The sequence below is a fragment of the Eulemur rufifrons genome, chromosome 12 (assembly GCF_041146395.1).
Source record: "Eulemur rufifrons isolate Redbay chromosome 12, OSU_ERuf_1, whole genome shotgun sequence".
NCBI classification, from domain to species: Eukaryota; Metazoa; Chordata; class Mammalia; order Primates; family Lemuridae; genus Eulemur; species Eulemur rufifrons.
This window is the reverse complement of record NC_090994.1, coordinates 11,887,413-11,906,053: the sequence shown is the minus strand read 5'-3', so window position 1 is coordinate 11,906,053 and position 18,641 is coordinate 11,887,413. Positions and strand designations below refer to the sequence as shown.

The 18,641-nt window shown below is 43.0% G+C and overlaps 1 protein-coding gene across 1 annotated transcript in view; it reads right to left on the bottom strand.

The window, feature by feature from the left end:
- The window catches only part of MTMR7 (myotubularin related protein 7), a 55,921-nt gene that overhangs the window by 25,268 nt on the left and 12,012 nt on the right, over positions 1-18,641 (bottom strand). Inside the window, exons 3-5 of the mRNA XM_069484923.1 lie at positions 13,607-13,735; positions 7,711-7,845; positions 207-339 (exon numbers count right to left, since the gene is read on the bottom strand). Coding sequence (XP_069341024.1) covers positions 207-339; positions 7,711-7,845; positions 13,607-13,735 — 397 coding nt within the window. The remainder of the gene's footprint in view (positions 1-206; positions 340-7,710; positions 7,846-13,606; positions 13,736-18,641) is intronic.

Genomic DNA, 18,641 nt, shown 5'->3' with positions numbered 1-18,641 from the left:
ACTGCACAATAACACAAGTAAAATAAGAAAACGGCTGTTAAATGTTTAAAGAGTCACCGCAACATGGTATGTTCCCAACTTATCACACCTATGTAAATAGCATCAGCAAAAAACAACTTTAAAATCAAAAGACTATCTTATTCCATTTTGGCATCAAAATATTTCATTGCTTTTTTCTTAATGCTGCACATAAAGAAATGGTTTACCTTCCAGCATTTTCTGCAGACTGTTCCTCATGACATGGATGTTCTCTATCCCGATAAACTGAAACTTGATATTGGAATAATTGTCTTCATTCTCATAGCCTTTCCCTGCAGCACGATTTGCCATTGCATTGAGCTGCAGTGGTCAGCAAAACAGAACAATCGTCAATTATATTCAGGACATGAAACAACCAAAGCACATCACGGATACCCACAAAAACATTCAAAAGAATGTGCAGAAACATAATATGCTTTCAATCACTGGAACACAGTACTGAGATATGTAGGTTCAGGGACTCATGCTGAGCTCATGTTCAACAGCGTGAATTTTTTGGTGTGGGTGACATTTTCCTAGCTGAGAAGGCTTCTATAGACACATCCATCTGGAGATGCCTCTCGCAGTTCCCTGCCAGAGATGCCACACTGAATGTGGAATTCCGTGACGGCACCAAGTTGCTCCAATTTAATGCCACATGTTACACCCTGTAGGTTTGCAGACTATCAGCAGAAACAGCTGTCAATAGAAGGCTAAGTTATGTTATTATATCTTTCAGTAGGATACTGCCAATAAACATGTAATCAAATAGGAATGGTTACATTATTCTAATTTGTCTACAAGGGTCCCCTAGATACCCAATTAAACCCTGAGCAGGAATCGCTGAATAAATTGAATAAAGGAAATGCAGATTTTCTAAGTCCCCTAAGACATTTCCTCCACCACCTTATTTAAATCCAGAGACCTCTTAAGTGGGCTTTTTGATCACTTTCATTTTCATAATTTTACATATGAGAAGTTGGGGTCTCCTAGTGCAAACTGAGTTAAATGAAAATGGACTTGAAGAAATGTATTAAACCCAAACTTTGCCTTAACCCTGAAATCAAGAAGGGGACAAGTCCGGCTTTAGCTGGGAAATACACAGATCTCTAGAACGAATACATTACTGCTAATTCTCCGTTCTTGCTGTTTTCCTAAGCAGGTCATCACAGCCTAGAAAACAGCATTCACTGACCATTCACCTCCTCTGCCCACAGAAGTCAGGAGAGATGCCCCAGGCGGAGAACCTGTGCCAGGAACTCACCACCAGAAAAAATATCTGCTTTTAAGAGCACAGTGCAAAGCAGTAGTTTTCAAAAAGCGAAGTTAAAAGAGCTAAGTTAAAAACATACTTTCATTGTCCCTGATCTCTTACTTCTGAGAATCTGACAAAAGTACCAGCACACAAAAACAGATGCCCAAGAATGTTTATTGCAGTATTTTTTTATAATAGTAAAAACCCAAGAACATCTCGATAGGGCAATGGCAGGAAAAATTATGGCTTATTCATGCCGTGGACTCCCACCAGGCACCAGGAAGACGGGCACAGATGATACGGTATATATACATATGCTCCCCAACTTACGATGGGGTCACGCCCCGATAGACCTGTCATAAACTGATAACAACATGTCAAAAACACGTGGCTGACTGGGAGCTGTGCCCGCTGCCAGCCCGGCATGGCAAGAGAAGCACGGCTTCCACCAAATGCGTATTGCTTCCACACCATTATAAAGTCAAAAAATCACAAATTGAACCATCATAACTTGCAGACCCTCTGTATATACACTTGGAATTGGCCTATGATGTGTTAAGCGAAAAGAGTAAGCTATGGGATATTCACACAATCATCCAGTTTTTACAGAACAATCCAACTTACAGATATGCATTTATGTTTATGTGTGTTCATTAAGCAGAATAAAATGTACAGAAGAATATACTAATTTGGCAGCAGTTACAGCAGGAAGACAGACAGTGGCAAGTGTAGGGGATGCCACCAATACGACTTCAGATATACTCTGTACCCTTTCATTGTTACAAAGAACATACATTAAGTTTATCATTTAAACAACAGGAATAAAATGTATTAGACGTGGAAAATAAAACAGCCCAGGGCAAGCTGTCGCCAGAGGGGCTCAGGTGGGCAGACACCTCACATTTCCGTAGCAGTCCTGCTCCACAACTTAGCGCATGGGACATCAGCTGGGGACATCAGCTGGGGACATCAGCCCCTCGGGACACTGTCCCCAGTCCACACAAGAGTGTCATCTTTCTCTGCTATGAGAATAAAGGTTTTGGCTTTAATCAAAAAAAAATATTAAAGTAATGTATTTTTAAGACAATTTGCTTTCGTGCTTTAAAAGTTTAAATATTTTTAAAGGAAAAAAATTTCTAAAATTATTAAATTATATAGATATTGTTCTTCTGAAACTATTATAAAATATCACTGCTTTATATAATGATTTTCCAAAGCTTATCCTTTATAAGAAGCTTCATAAAACAGAACAAATTCATAGGATGCTTTCAAGTATCCTTATGTTACATGAACTTACGGTTTGTTTATTCTATATCTTGAATAATTCAGGTTAAGCCTACTCAGCATAGAGATACTGTTTTTAATAAAAATCAAAATACTGTTATTATTTTACTCTATAATTAAGGCTCTATATTCACAATTTAAAATAGATGATTATCTGTGATCTGGGAGAATTTACTGGTAGTCTTCCTTAAAAGTAAAGGAGCAACACACGATAACCTTCTCAAAGTCAACATGTACTTCACATAGTGAACAGAAGGTGGCAGTATTTAATCTACCATCCAAAGTGTAGCTCATCAGGATCTCCACCTATTTTACAGGATCTAGCATGATAATACAGCCAAAGCTGAACCCTGAACGCAGGAAATGTGGTTTTACGACTGATAAAAATTCAAGAAGTTATCCTGGATATTAGACAGATGACAGGTAGATATAAATATATAGTATCCCTTACATAAACAACTCACTATTAGTAAGTCAAATTTGGTCCTCTGTCCCTTTGGTTGAGAACTCCATGTCACAACCAAAGAAAAAGTTATTCATTTCAGCTCCTAAAAATCCTGAAGTAGATAAAGCCCTAGGGGTAACTGCACCCCAGTTTCACTTTATGTTTAAAAAACACAACAGATACGTGGAAAACAGGACTGGAAAAAGTACCCTGTTTTCTAACACAAGATCACTTTGCTATTTGAACGTCGCAGCATCTTTGGATGCAGACAGAAGTTTATAAATGAAACAAAAAGAACTCTGTCGTTGCTCGATGAACACTCAGTGATCACCTACTGTGCGCCAGGCAATGGGTGGAAGAAGAAGATGAATAGGAAGCTGTCCCTGCAGTCTTAAGCTCGTAACTGAGTATGGACAGGAAAGCACATGGCGCCAGTGGCCACAGACAATCCCACCAGGCCTGGGTGGGAGCTGAGTGAATAGGGGAGACAGCGGCCGTGGCAGGAGCTGGACTCAGGAGCAAGCCCACCCGGCTGGGGAGCAGGGTAACATCTCATGACAGAGTGAAAGCTTGGGCTGGGCTGTAACAGAATCCGCAAGGACGGAGAGAGAGGGGAGGGCGTTCTAGACCAAGCAGTGTGGAGGTACAACCATCTAATCACCAATCCTAGAGAAAAAGAAAAACATTCCTCATGACATCCTGTTACCCAACCAAAAACTCACTGATGTGAGGAAATCAGAGGGCATAACCACAGAGCAGTCTCTGGAGAAGGAGCAAGGACAAAGGGCTGAGCGTCACTGTGGCAGGTGCCTGCCTCAACCTCGCCCCTTCTCTTCACGGCTCAGCGATTCCGCCAAAGCTGCTGGGGTTCAGAGCGTGGCGTGGAGCCCTGTGTGCTCCTCTGGCCCTGGCCTGACTTTGGATGAGCTCGTGGTGGCTTCTCCAGCTCCCCTGGGTGTCCACTCAGAGGTGGCAACCTTCCTGGGTCCCAGAGTGGCCACCAGGCTCCACTGGAGAGTTTTTGTAACAGACAAAACCATCATGGCCAAGCCCAACATGGGCTTTGCAGTCAGATAAGCCTGGATTTGAATCTGGGATCGGCCCTGAACTGTGTGACCTTGGATGAATTACTTAACAACCTCTTTAAATTTAATCCCTTATCCATGAAAAGGAAAAAAAAAGAAAAAGAAAAAACTCCTAATTTTCAGGATTCTTACAAGAATTAAATGAGAAAGTGCCTGGCATTTTTACAAGCTCAGCAAAGTCCCAGAACAAATTAACGATAAAGTCATGACCAAGGATGCAACACAATGAACAAATACTGCATCAACACTTTTCCGTATTTTCTTAAGGCACCAAACCCTAGCAGTAAAATATGACCCAAAGGGAGTGATTTTTTTACGCCGATATTCAACACATGCCTGAGGACCTCACTGCCTTTGCCTCCGGAGAGTTCAATGTCAACAGCAGTTCCGAAGCCTTTCATCTGAACAGGCGGCTCTGGAAGCTCTTCTGTGGGGCTAGTGCTGCTCAAAGGACGACTGCCCGGGCCACCTCCTAACCCTTTCTCTTTAAAATTAAACCTGGGAGCAAAGCTGGGAAGTGCCCGTTCACCCCTGTCCACACCTTCTATGGCAAACATCCACCCCGTCTCCTGGCTACTGGGGAGGCCTAACGCGCTCCGGAACAAAAATCAACAGACGTAATCTTTAAAAGAATGAAAGCGCAAAGCAAACAGTTTAAAACTCACGCTAAGTGCGTGTGCGTGGATATAGGTGAGACGAGGGCACGGCTCGTGCAAGACCCCACTTTTCTTTAATGGATCAGCGTCAAACCGCTTATCGCCGAGAGTAAACACGCTTAGTGCTAAATATACCCTTCAGATCAAATCCTTTGGATTAATTTATTTTAAATCTGGAATATGCCCGGCTCTACAGCTGGTGCGTTTCCTAGAAGGTTTACATAACACAGCACAAACTTGGATCGCTGGCCCTTAAGTCAGTCGGTGAATCTGTTTGCGTTGAAACCTGGAAAACCAGGATAGGAAAAGGGCTCCCGATCTCTACTCAGTGAAGCCCCTGTCTGGTCTTCCTTGTCTTTTCTTTTCTTTTCTTTTCTTACCCTGTCTTCAGTGTACCTGTCTCAGAAGCAGGCATTCATTCAATCATCTCTAAGTATTAGGAAATTCAGAACAGCTCCTCCTAGCTTAGATGCAAAGAGGATTAAGAAAGGCAGGCAGTGTGAGCAGGAAGGGGTTAAAGCACAAATCAAGAGAGAACAGTAAAAGTCAGAGATTTTCTGGCATCTTGCAAGTGAAAAATCTTCAAGCAGAGAAGCTATTTTTCTGCCCCCAGTTTGAAGCTTTTATCTGTGTGCTGTGCTTTGAAAACGTATTTACAAGAGAGGGAGCCTTTACCTCTAATCTGCTAGAATGTGAACGTGATCTCGCTGTAAGATCTGTTTCGTCATTGGTCTCCGTGACTGATCTACTCATCCGGCATCCGAGAGTAATTCTCCAACTCACTGCCACGCACAGCTACCCCTTACCAGACCTGGGTCCGAAGCAGACAGGACTGTTCTGAGGTCAAGGTTGTGAACAGGGCACTGATCTTATACCAGGAGAACATCACAGTTAAGTGATCCAGAGCATGAATCCCGAAATTTGGTGACATGAAGCTCAGCAAAAACTACCAGGGTCTGAGTGCCTACCTACCCGAGGGTACTATCCAGTTCCCATGATTTCTCACGTCACCAGCGAGTACAGGCTACGTCCAGAATTGCCCTCTGTTAACAGTGGATACTTTTAAGAGACTTGAGCTGTCACTCCTGTTAGTCCTATTTCCTCCTTCCTGGTGTAATGTCTGTTTCCTTGCGTTCTATTTTAAATAGCGTCACTGACATAGAATTCACACAATTCACTCATTTTCAACATAGAAGTCAATGGTGTTTAGTACGTTTACAGAGTTGTGCGACCATCAGCACAATCTAACTTTAGAATATTTCCATTACCCCAAAGAGAAATCCTCTACCCGTTAGCAGTCACTTCCATTTCTTCCCTCCCCCTCCCCCAGACCTAGGCAACCATCGATCTAAAAACCATTGCTATGAATTTGCCTATTGTGGGCATTTCATGTAAATGGAATCACACAATATGGGTTCCTTTCTGACAGACTTCGTCACTTCACATCACATTGTCAAGGTTCACTTATGTTGTAGTGTGTATCAAGACTTCATCCTCCTTTACGTTCCACTGAATGGATATACCACATTTTACAAATCCATTCTCAGTGGAGGAACATTTGGTTATCGGCACTTTTTAGCTATTAGTAATAACGAACAAATATTCATATACAATTTTTTATGTGGACATGCTTTCACCTCTCTTAGTTACACACCTAGGAGTGGCATTACTGGGTCTCACAGTAACTCTGTTTCACATTTAAGGTCCTTATGCTCTTTTAACCTTTTTATGATGAAAAAAGTTTCAAACTGTAATTTAGAAATTAAAAAGTTGCTTAAAAATCAACCTCTCACCCTACAGGAAAACCACTGTAAACAGTTCAGTATACATTCCCCCCATTTTTTTTTTCAGGGGGACTGTATCATACATCGTTTCCGTATCCCACTCTGGCTGCTTAATGGGACATCTTGGACCTCTCTCCACACCACACACAGAGACACAGCTGCACGTCCATCTTTCTCATCAGTCATAGGTCCAGGTACATTTCCATTATTGGCTAGAAATTACAATGGCAAATGTGTGGAATAAAGGACATTTCATTCTGTCCTCTCCTTTTGTCCTATAGAGTCAAGGGACCTGTGGGTGACTGTGTTTCCGTGTATTCACCATCACGTCCCCTGGGAGGCTCCATTTGCTGATTGGTTTTGAAAGAATTGCATCAAAGGAGCAAACCTGGAAATTTTATTGGACCTAACACTGATTCTCTTTTTAAAAAAAAAAGTAAAGCTGGAGTGGAGGTAAGTGTAAGATCAACTGGGCTTCCCCTTTGGTGACTAACTCTATTACTTCCTATTGGCTGTTTTATTAAATTAGAAAATTAACACATCAATATAAGTGCAGTTATAAAATAATATTTTTCTACCAACAGACAAGTACAAAGTTCTCTGTCTCCCCAAATCCTGCTCCTTTCTCCATGGAATTTTAGTAGCTTAGTGTTTACCCTTGCAGATCTTCTCTATGCATTTTTACATACGTATAGTTTTTGTTTTACACAAATACAACAGTATGCATATTATTTCATAACTTGTTTTGTTTACTTGGCATTATAGTTTATACATCTTTCCAAGTCATAGGTACAGATCACCACGAGCTGAATTTGAAAAAGTAAAGGTGACCCCATCACAGGAATGGCACTGCCGGAGCTTCACGGAAACTTCATATTGTCAGAGCAGAAAGGGTTGTTGTACAAACAAATCAGATAATAATTTGGTGTGTTTAGGAGAGCGAGCTCCAACATTAAACCACGCTCATTTATCGTGTGCCACTCTGCACCCAGCACCACGCCAGGAGCAGGGGAACATAAAATGTCCCTAACACAGTCAGGGGCTGCAGGAGCTGAGGACCTCCAGGAAGCAGCCCCTCAGGGCGCCCAGACACTGTGCAAGGCCTCTGTGCAAGCCATGGCAGTCTGTCTCCAGCTTCGTGACTCAAACCTGCAAATGCACGCATCGAAATGGTGACACTTACTTTAGGCCGAGTGTCGACAACGTAAATGAAGTCGCTTCCTGGATTGGCTTTCCTGATGGCCTGGAGCATCTGCTCATCCTCCAGGCACCGGGCACTGAACCCGGACAGGGGCTGGCTGCTCCGGCAGATGGAGGCCTGGAGGGGAAAGGTCAGAGCAACACAGCACCGTCAGGCGACTGCACCCACCGGAGACGCTCTGAGCATGTCTGCAGAACACTGGCGCGTTCACGCCCCACGTCGGCTTATGAAAATGTGGTAGAGCTTTCTGGAAATCAAGATTTGTTTGTTTTTAATTCAGTCAAAGAAACCAGCAACGGGCAAGCAGTACAAAAAGCCTCTCTGTGCAAGACACCAGGAATGTGCAGGGATGTTTAGATAGGATCTAAATCATGAAATTGAACACCACTGAAATAACCTACTTTCCCACTGATGCTGTCTCATTTTCCTGCGGAAAGTGGAAATACAAAATTAATAATTGTTCTCCTAAAACTTACAGGATACTATTAATGGCAAGAGACTACTAAAAAAATTATTTTTTAATGCTTTTCATCACCTTTTCACTAGCCCACTTAAAAAGATCACAAATACCAAAAACCAATTCTGATTCTAAATGGGAAGTTTGGGCTGTGATGGAAGCCCGAGCTGCCACTGAGAGAGAAGCCCCGTGGGCAGGCTGACAGGGGACAACTTTCACTGGGAAATAGTCACGTGGCGTCACAGGCGCTCAGGGTGCTTGCGCTGCAGGGTCCTGTCCGTGAAGGGGACCCCAGCTCTGAGTCCAGCCACAGCGTAACTGTCCTGAAAGCCCAGCCCAGGACCACGTGGCAACTCCGTGGATTTCTCCAGAGAACTGGCGCTCCTCACCGGAGAGGGTGGGGATGTTGCTCACTAGCTCTAAGGACTGAGAATCGAGCAATGGCCAGACACACAACTGGGCGACCATATGAGGGTTCTGGTATCATCCTCAGTAGAGACAGGGTTACTGAAGAGGCTCAAGGACATCCGGGGCCACAGCCAGGTTCAGAGTACAGGAGGCCCGGGCACAGGGCGTGGGAAGCAAACCGAAGTGACAGCAGAGTGACTCAGAGTCGTTTCGTGCTTGAGCAGTGGGGAGAGGAACTAGACCAGTGGGTGTGAACACGGAAGGGGGACGGCAGGCTGGGGGGAGGTCAAGTAGCAAGGTGATGGGACAGCAAAAGGCAAGCTGTGTCCACTGGAGGGGAAGCAAGTGGCCACCGGTGGCTTTCACGGGGATCCCGTTTCCTTTGATCTTTAAGGAGCCAGAGTCTGCCACCCTGCTCGGGGGGACTTCTGCCTGGAGAGAGAGCCACTCTGAGTTGGCTTTATATGGTACTTTATCTGGGTTAAAGAAAGATTAGCGCAGGACAGCTGCCACCAGGCATTCTGGCAGATTCTATCAGAAGGGTTCGATGGGGAAGGGAACGTAATCCCACAGTGAGAATGTGTGTGAGAAGGCTCACACCTGAACTCACTCAGCTACGAAACGGAGCCAGTGAGCGACAGCAGCTACTTCGCAGTACCTGCCCGGTGGGAGCAGCTAGTTTGAAAGGACGGGTTATGTCAGAATAGAGCTATACTAGGAAACGTGGCCAGTAAGTGGAACCAGACCTATGAAACAGACTATGTTTTGGTATTTTGTAGTCACATTTTCTTAACAACCTATAGATGTTATTTCCAGCTGAAATTCTTGATTGACGCAGTGATTGTTGACATACGGCTTTTGATTTTGTATAGAACAGTCAGAGGTCCCCGAGCGTTTCTGCACACCCTGCACTCAGCCTAGCTAGTCGGATGCTTGACAGAGTATTACTATGCCCTGGCAGCATTTCTCAGTGATGTCAGCGGCCTGAGAGCAGAGACGACAAACTCCTCAGTGGTAGACTGTCAGGGGAGCCTCTCATTTACGATGCTAGTGATAATTAAAATACCCAACATTTTTTCATGGCTTACTATTTTTGACCATTTATGTGACAGGCTCTATTATAAGAACTTTGTATACTTTTATTTGATCTTTCCAATTATCATATTTCTAATTATCGTATTACTTGTTCCTCTTTATAGATGAAGTGACCAAAGCACAGAGAGGTTAAGTAACTTCTCAAGGTCACACAGCTAGTAATTGAGGAAGCCAGGATTTGAATCCAGACAGAACTGTTGCTCCCAGTTTTGTTCTAACTCACTGTATGATCTTGGGTAATTTATGTATCTTCTCTGAACCTCAGTTTTCTCAATTATAAAATGGGTAAAACATTAAAACTACAGGCTGTGATAAGGGATATAACACTCCTAGAACTGTGCCTAACACATAGGAAGTTTCAATAAATATTCATTATAAAAAGAGAGTAAGAAGGTCTGTGTTTTTCTTAAGGAAAATTGCCTCATCAGAAATCTCCCACAGTTTTGCTTCCCAGAAATTTCTACTGTGAATTTGGGAGCCCATGTTGTGTACAATTTCAAGTAAAACTTCCTCCTTTAAAAAAAAATAATAAAGAACAAAGGATAGAGAAATTCTAAGAACTCTCAAATATAAACATACACAGAATTCTGAACACAGGTGACATTTACACATCTCTAACCATGCATGATCTGCAAAGCTGTTAATAGCTGGATACCCAAAGGGAGCCCGGGTGGCTCTATATAACCCGTGTAAGGCCTACAATTAATATTAGGAGTTGCCTTGACATCCAGTAAAACCAGGAGGACCTCAAGTGGCCTCACTGCAAGTTCCCTCCCACACGCTGCTCCAATGGGGAAGGCTCCCCAGCTAAACAAGTCTCCTTGTCCAACGGAGCGGGTGCAGCCGCTGTTCATGCCCAGGTAGCAGGTTTCAGTTCCCTGCAGCCCATGGAATTAGTCAAAGAAGCTCATCACATCTTCCTGCAGGAACCAGGGGTGACACCCCCCCCCCCCCCGCCGCCTCTTGATACTACAACACAAAGCCAGCCTCTCACAGCCACTGGTTGTCATTCTGTTCCCCTCTGCAACCTCATGTGGCCTTTCATGGCATGTGCTGTCCCCTCCCCACCCCAGGCACGGAATACACGTGACCGATAAACTGCTATCGGTCCCATCCGTCCAATGTCCAGTGTTGCGTGTTTGGCCATCCCCATAACCCAGGGCAGGAACCCCTCCCTCACCAGCCAGCGAACAGGACAGGATCGTAACACCAACATGACAACAATTGCCCCAAAGGGGATGGCGTACCATCACCAGGGGCATTTATATCAAAAGACCCTGAACGGGACTTCAGGTTCATACCTGAATATATGAAATGTACGTACAATACATTTCAAGCTTCTCTCAATCCAATCACCAATTCTCACTGCCCAGTATTAGCCAAGTCATCTTACCGCCACAATCTGAAGTGTCCCTTTGGTAATGACACATAGGGAACAATATTTTCACTATACAATGTAGTGCTCTTATTCACAAGCCTAAGATCTACTGGGGTAGAAATACATCGTCTTAAGCCTAAAATGTCAAAAGGAAGGAAGAAAGACCAGCAAATTCATGGAATCTGCACCTGTTTACCCCTCGTGGAAGACTGCCTGTTTGACGAGTGGCTTTTGATGAGCAGTGACAGTACAGAAAATTCCTTTGGTATTTCAGCGTCTTCCATTGAAACCACAGAAATCCACCTTTGGTAATAAGACTTCCCTTCCTGAAAAGCCCTAGTCCAATCTGAAGCATTTATATCATCAGCCTTCATATTAAAATCTAAACATTATTAGAAAACACGAAGTTGATCATTATTCTGCCTGCACTGTAGATTTTAGTTCACGGGTGGGAGAGTGGGCGGGTCCCCAGATCGGGGAGCAAAGCTTAGCAACATGTCTCTGTTTTGCACCTCGTAAGAACAGCTAAAACTTGAAATATTTTCTGTTTTAAAATTTTAAGTATAGCAAATCAAGTCTCTTAAACGACAACTAATTGCTGTGTGAGTTCCTTTTCAGGCCTGTAGATCAGGTAAAGCACAGCACTTGGGAGCAGGGGCGCAGCGTGAGGGTCTGAAGTCAGCAGGGGAGGAAGCTGCCTCTGAGGTCTCATGGCTAAAAATTCTATCCTTTCTGACACAGGACACACTTGCTCCCTATAACGCTCACACTGACTACAAAGGAAAAAAAAAAAAAAAAAGGAAAGGTCCCTTTTCTCAAGAATCTCAAAAAGGAGTAAGCTAGGCAGGTATCGTCCTCACCTTCTAAATACCCTGCCCAATCCCACCTCTGAAACAACGATAAAAGATCCTTTCTCCTCTCTCGAATTCATCTCCTCTCCTGCTCATCAATGGACGCTACAAGAAACGTGAATGTTACTAGCATCCTACCTTCAAATACAACATCATGAAATTCCACATCCTTATTCATGCCATCTTTCTTTTTTTTTTTTTTTTTTTTTTTTAAGGAGAATGACATCCTCCTTTGCCTCTAACAGCTGCTCCAGTTCTGCGTAGGCTGAAATATATTTGGAATTAAATAATACAGCATAGCAATAAAATGCTTTCTTTCTTTAGGCCCCAATTCAGAGCTAGGAAAAGACTAAGGACCAGTGGGTGTAACTAAAAATAAGATAATTTATATCCTTCCAATTAACAGAACTTACACCACTAAATGAATAGTTCCCTTCAGAGCAGGCAACACAGAAGGCTATGTGCTTCCTCTGGGGAAGCTGGCATTGCTCAAAATATTTCTGGAAGCCGCCCTTAGAATCTGACTCAGACCCTGCTCTAGCCCCTGGCTACAGATGCAAGCATGTGCAACACACACAGACACACACACACACACACACACACACTGCCCTCTCTCAATTACTTATAGCTTCCCTTGGCTTTGAATCCAAAAATATAGTATCGAGCTTGAAGACCAAACTTTCTCACCTGACTGGAGCCAAATAACATCCACAGTGGATCGCAAAGACCATTCTTGTTCCTGCAAATTTGGTTTCCTGTCTTCCACAGAAATGGAACTCCGAATTTTAGTTGTTGACATGGCAACCCATAAGACTGTATTTTCTCCCCTGCCCTGTGCAGTTCTGATTACTGGGATGTGAGCAGAAGTGGCACGTGGCAGTTCCTGGAAGCCTTCCTCAAAAGAGCTGGGAACACACCATGAACCCTCCTGTATCTGCTGCCTGGGGTGGGGAGGTGACAATGGGTACCAAAGTCATCTCTTGCACCAGGCAGACAAAAGCCAAACCCGAGGTCTGGCAGAGCAGAAAGGTGGAAGGAGCTTGGGTAGCCAAGGGCTGGGTGGTGTAGAGCCAGGACACCAGGCATCCCAGCTTTGGAGGTTTATGGGAGAGAAAATAAGAGTTCTATCCTATTAGAACAACTGTTACTTAAGGTCTCTGTTAGTTACAGACAAACCCAATTCTACCTTTTACAGATAATATTTAGAAAAAAAAAAAAACCCACTCTCTCAATAAACAAAGATTTCTTATACTGAGGCTACTCAAAAGAACATGCCACTAAAAAGACAAAAACAAAAAATGTGCCATTGTCTTTGGGAGCTTTTCTAAAATAGGCAGACCAAGGATCTCCGGCACTGCTTGAGTAATCAAGAGCCTTCCAAGCCTCTTGGAAGAAGATGGCATTCACTTGGATGATGAAGTTTAGGTATCTTCTGAATCTATCCCATTACTTTATTGTCAAATAAACAAGGAAAGTCAACTTCTACATGAGGTAACGATTTGGGCACAGTTGCATTGTGTTGTACCATACACCAGAATATCCACACACCTTACACACACACACACACACACACACTCTCTCTCTCTCCCTCCCTCTCTCTCTCTCTTAGCAAAAGGCAGCCAAAAAATGCCTGTTTATGATAAAACAAGCAAAGCAAAGTGTAAAACAAAAGCATGCCTTGAGACTTACGTGGTTCTCTTTATAGTAGTAAGAAAGGGCAGGAAATCGCCGTCTACTCCGGAATTTGGAACTCCCCACTATGATGTGTGCCGTGGCCGATTTGGGAACATACAGTTCAGTAGGGTAAGAGTCACAAACCTATCACCAAAAAATACAAAGGAATTTTTTAGGCGATCTAGTAATGCTTTGTGAACCGCCACCAGACAGTCCATTTCCCATCCTGATAGGTTGCATGTTTAAGTTCCCTTAACCACATCACAGAGGAGGCCATTTCGAGGAAACCAAAAGGAAAGCAAGATACCCATTAGCGTCCTGTCCTTGTGCACTGTCCTTTCTCTCCAAGGACTCTTTATGCAAGGCAAGATAGTGACAATTGAGCATTCCGTTCATCAAATGTAGTGCATTCCTTTCATGCAAAATTGCAATTTTGCATCCTAGCAGCTGAGAAAACTTTAGCTGCCAGTTATTTGAAAGACAGCCTGACCCTGGGAAACAATTTTCCTAAAATAGAAGCACAAGAGTGAAGTTGTCGGGGTGTGTATTCCTGCCTCTGAGCTGTCAGGCAAACTGATGCCCTCCCCAGACACTCTTGCCCTCTACCTCCCCAAATCTCATCCCTTCTTCAAGAGCCCACCCAAATTCCACTTCTTTCTGGAAGCTTCCTTCCTGACCTACCAGCTCGTGCAGATTTCTAAATCTGATTTCCTAATGCACCACACGTTACCACACAATATAACAGCTTTATTTTTGTTTCTTATGTGTTGATTTTGTAAGCGGTAAGAAACGATGTACTCTTTCTGTGCACCTCTGGCGGTGACTACCACAGTGCAAACTCTGGTGCCCTGGAAGGATCTTGCAGTTTAGAATCAGAAATCAACAGCTTAGAACCTGACTCTGATTTAGCAACTTTACGGCCTTGGGGAAACCCAACGACACTGAGCACTTTGCTTTTCTAATCTCTGAAACAGATTCTACAGCAATACTATCTCGCCGGGTTATGATAGATCAAATCCGGTAACATCCACGGCAATGTACTTCATAAACCATTAGAGCCAAAAGAAACATCAGTGGTGGCAACAGCGATAGTAGTTGATGCTGTTGTTGCTCAACACGTATTTTGCTTTCACACCGATCAATCAATCCTTTTGCGAGTGAAGACTGTTCAGATAGCAGCTTCCTCAAGCGACTATTTATTTCCTGGAAGTGAAGCATCTTCCTAGGCATATCAAGAGAGTCCTCAAGAAGGGGTAACAGTAGGGGAAATACTTGATCTGTCCATCTCCACCCACCTTCCCCACTCTGGAAGATGAGACCAAGGGCCCTGCACACCCACCACGGCTGGGATCCAATCCTACAGGATGTTCTGTGAGGATGCCCTCGCTCACCTGCCTCCGCTGTCTCTCTTACCAGACCATTAAACACCACGCAGTGGCAGATGAAAGGGCCACAGAAGGGATCTCACAGGCCCAAAGTGTAATTTCAGGATTCTACCAAGGACATTTTAGGAGAGAAGATTACCAAAGAGTTTAACGTGGGCTCTGGCACTGAGATGCTAGAGGAAAATCCCATGGCAAGAACGGAAGGCCCAACCAACTTGGACCCAGAGAGCTTTAACTGGAATGAATGACCGACACAAGACACGACACTCCCTCCCCCGTGCCGGTCTGAGCCTCCCTGAAGGCGGCCAGCGAGAACATGACTACACGGACCACACCTGCTTGTCACAGGCTCAGGAGACATGCAGTCACTGCACCAGCCTGATGACATTTTCTTAAAATAACAGTTTTTCTAAGGAAATAAGCAGGATTTCACTAAGTTGGGGATTACCTATGTTCTTCCTTACAACACCACTAAGGAACTGCAAAGTTTTACGACTAAATGAAAAAAGAGTAAGTAACAGGCAAGATTTCTCAACATGCTTATTTCATACAGCCTCTCTGAACAGCAAGAGGTGAGCGGGGAAGTCTGCAGCTCCTGCCGGGCCCTCTTGGGGACTTCCAAAGCCGGAATATACACAGGTCAGCTCAGGTCATGGCCCTGTGGGACCAAAGGGAGAAAAAAAACACCCAGAGCCCACTCTCCTTAATACTCTCGGCCCCAACTCAGAGATCTTACTGTTGTCTATCCACACACAGCTCTCCTTACTGACACGGCCTCCAGCCCCCTAGGCGTCCCAGAGCTCTCAGTGTCCAGAGTAGAAGCGTGTAGACCTGCATGGCTTGGCATGTGCAAGGGTCAAGAGCTCAGAAACCTGAGTCCGGTCGACAGTGGCCAGGCTGGCACCAGCTGTCACGGCCTCCCCTCTAGGAACACACCAGTTGCAAGGATTCCTGCCTTTCCCAGAGCACTGGATCGAGGGGAAAGCTCCACGAGTCACAGCTTAAGTATAGGGCGCTCTGATGTACTTGCATGAGGAGCTCTGAGAAGCTAAAAACAATCAGACTCACGATGCCAGCTAACTCAGGTTTCAAGATACAACTTCTTAGCAAGCCAGAAGCATGTAAATTCATCCTGCTTTCATCAAAGTAGACAGTACCCTCAAGGGAAAATGAAAATAACAATCCTACGCTGAAAACTGCATATAAAGCATGGCTGAAAGAAATTCAAGAAGATAAAAATAAATGGTAAGACATTCCATGTTCAAAGATTGGAGGACTTAATCCTGTTAAGATGTCCGTACTACCCAGAGCAGCCTACAGATTTAAGGCAATCCCTATCAAAATCCCAATGGCATTTTTTTCAGAAATAGAAAAATTCATCCTAAAATTCGTATGGGTTCTTAAGGGAACCCAAATAGCCAAAACAACTGTGACAAAGAACAAAGTTAGAGGACTTGCACTGCACATTTCAAAATATATTACAAAGCCATGTATATTTTATAGTGATCAGTGTGGTACTGGCATAAAGACAGATAAGCAGACCAATGGAATCGAGAACTCAGACATAAACCCTGGTGTATGTGGTCAAATGACCCCCAACATGGGCCAAGATCTCTCTCTGGGGAAAGGACAGTCTCTTCAACAAATGGTGCTGGGGACATCCACATGTTAAAAAAAAAAAAAAAAAAAAAAAAAAAAAATGAAGATGAACCCTTATCTTTTACCATACACAAAAATTAATTCAAAATGGATTAAAGACCTAAACGTAAGACTCAAAATTATAAAACTCCTAGAATAAAACATAAGCGGAAGGCATTATAACATTGCTATTAATTTGTTTTATATGACACCAAAAGCGTAAGCAACTAAAGAAAAAATGGGCAAAGGGGACTACATCAAACTTGATAACTTTTACACATCAAAGGGCACAATCAAAAGAGTGAAAAGGCAACCTACAGAATGGGAGAAACTATTTGTAAATCATGTATCTCATAAGGGGCTATTATCCAGAATATATTTTAAAAAACTCCAACTACTCAACAACATCATCAAATAACTCCATTCATAATGGGCAAAGGTGGGAGGCTAAGGGGGAAGGACCACTTGAAGCCAGGAGTTTGAGACCAGGCGGGACAGCTAACAAGACCCCATCTCTAAAAAAATAAATAAACAAACAAATAAAAGGGGCAAAGGACCCGAACATACCTTGCTCCAAAGAAAATATACAAATGATGATGTGTACATGAAAGCATACTCAAGACCACTAATAATCAGGGAAATAAAATCACAATAATGTATTACCTCACAACTGTTAGGATGGCCACTACTTAAAAAAAAAAAAAAAAAAAAAAAAAGATGACAAAATTATGTAGTCCCAGATATTCAGGAGGCTGAGGCAGAAGGATTGCTTGAGCCTGGAGTTAGACTCCAGCCTGGGCAACATATTACAGCAAGATCTTGTCTCTTAAAAAAATAAAAAATAAAGAAAAAGAAGACAGAAAGTAACAAGTGTTGGAAACTATGCAGAGAAACTGAAGCCCTTGTACACTGTTGGTCAGACTGTAAAATAGGACAACCACTATGAAAAACAGTACAGAGGTTTTTAAAAAATTTAAAAATAGAATTACCATATGATACAGCAATCCCACTTTTCAGATATTTACCCCAAAGACTAGAAAGCAGAGTCTCAAAGAGATATTTGTACAACCATGTTCACCAGGTATTATTCACAACAGCCAAAAGGTGGAAGCAACCCATTCATCGACTGATGAATGGATTAAAAAATGTGGTATATCCATAAAATGGAGTATAATTCAGCCTTAAAAAAGGAAGGAAATCCTGTCACATGATACAAAATAGATGAACCTTGAGGAAATTATGTTAAGCGACATAAGCCAGTTGCAAAGAGACAAATACTGTATGATTTCCACTTATATGAGGTATCTAAAGTAGTCAAATTCATAGAAACAGGAAGTAGAATGGTAGCTGCCGGGGATGGGGTCGGGGGAGACAGGAATGGGGAGTTATTGTTTAATGGGTATAGATTTTCAGTTTTGAAGATGAAAAGAGTTCTAGAAACCTGTTGCATAACAACGTAAATATACTTACCATTACTAAACTATACACTTAAAAATGACTAAGATGGCAAATTTTATGTTATGTACTTTTTATGACAATAAAGAAAAAAACATCTTAGCAATGTTTGCCAGCATTTTTGCAACAAGCTCACAGACTTGTAGTCAAAATTCTGACCAAAAAAAATACATAGCACAATGCAATTTATGTCACTAAATTTTAAAACTCAATATGCCTCCCAAGATTTTGTCTGGTTTGGAGAATCACAAAAGAAAATTTCGAAGAGAATATGAGAAGTTCAGAAGAACAGAAAATGTTTTTCTCCTGAATTTTTTTCACAATGACTCTGCCTTAACGAAAGTGGATTAGTAAATTAATCATTTCAGCATTTTTTTATGAACAAAGAAACCAATTTTTGGCCAGGTGTGGTGGCTCACATCTGTAATCCTGGCACTTCGGGAGGCCAAGGCAAGAGGATCACTTGAGGCCAGGAGTTCAAGACCAGCCTGGGCAATATAACAAGACCCTGTCTCTACAAAAAAAGAAAAATTAGCCAGGCATGATGATGCTTGCCTGTAGACCCAGCTACT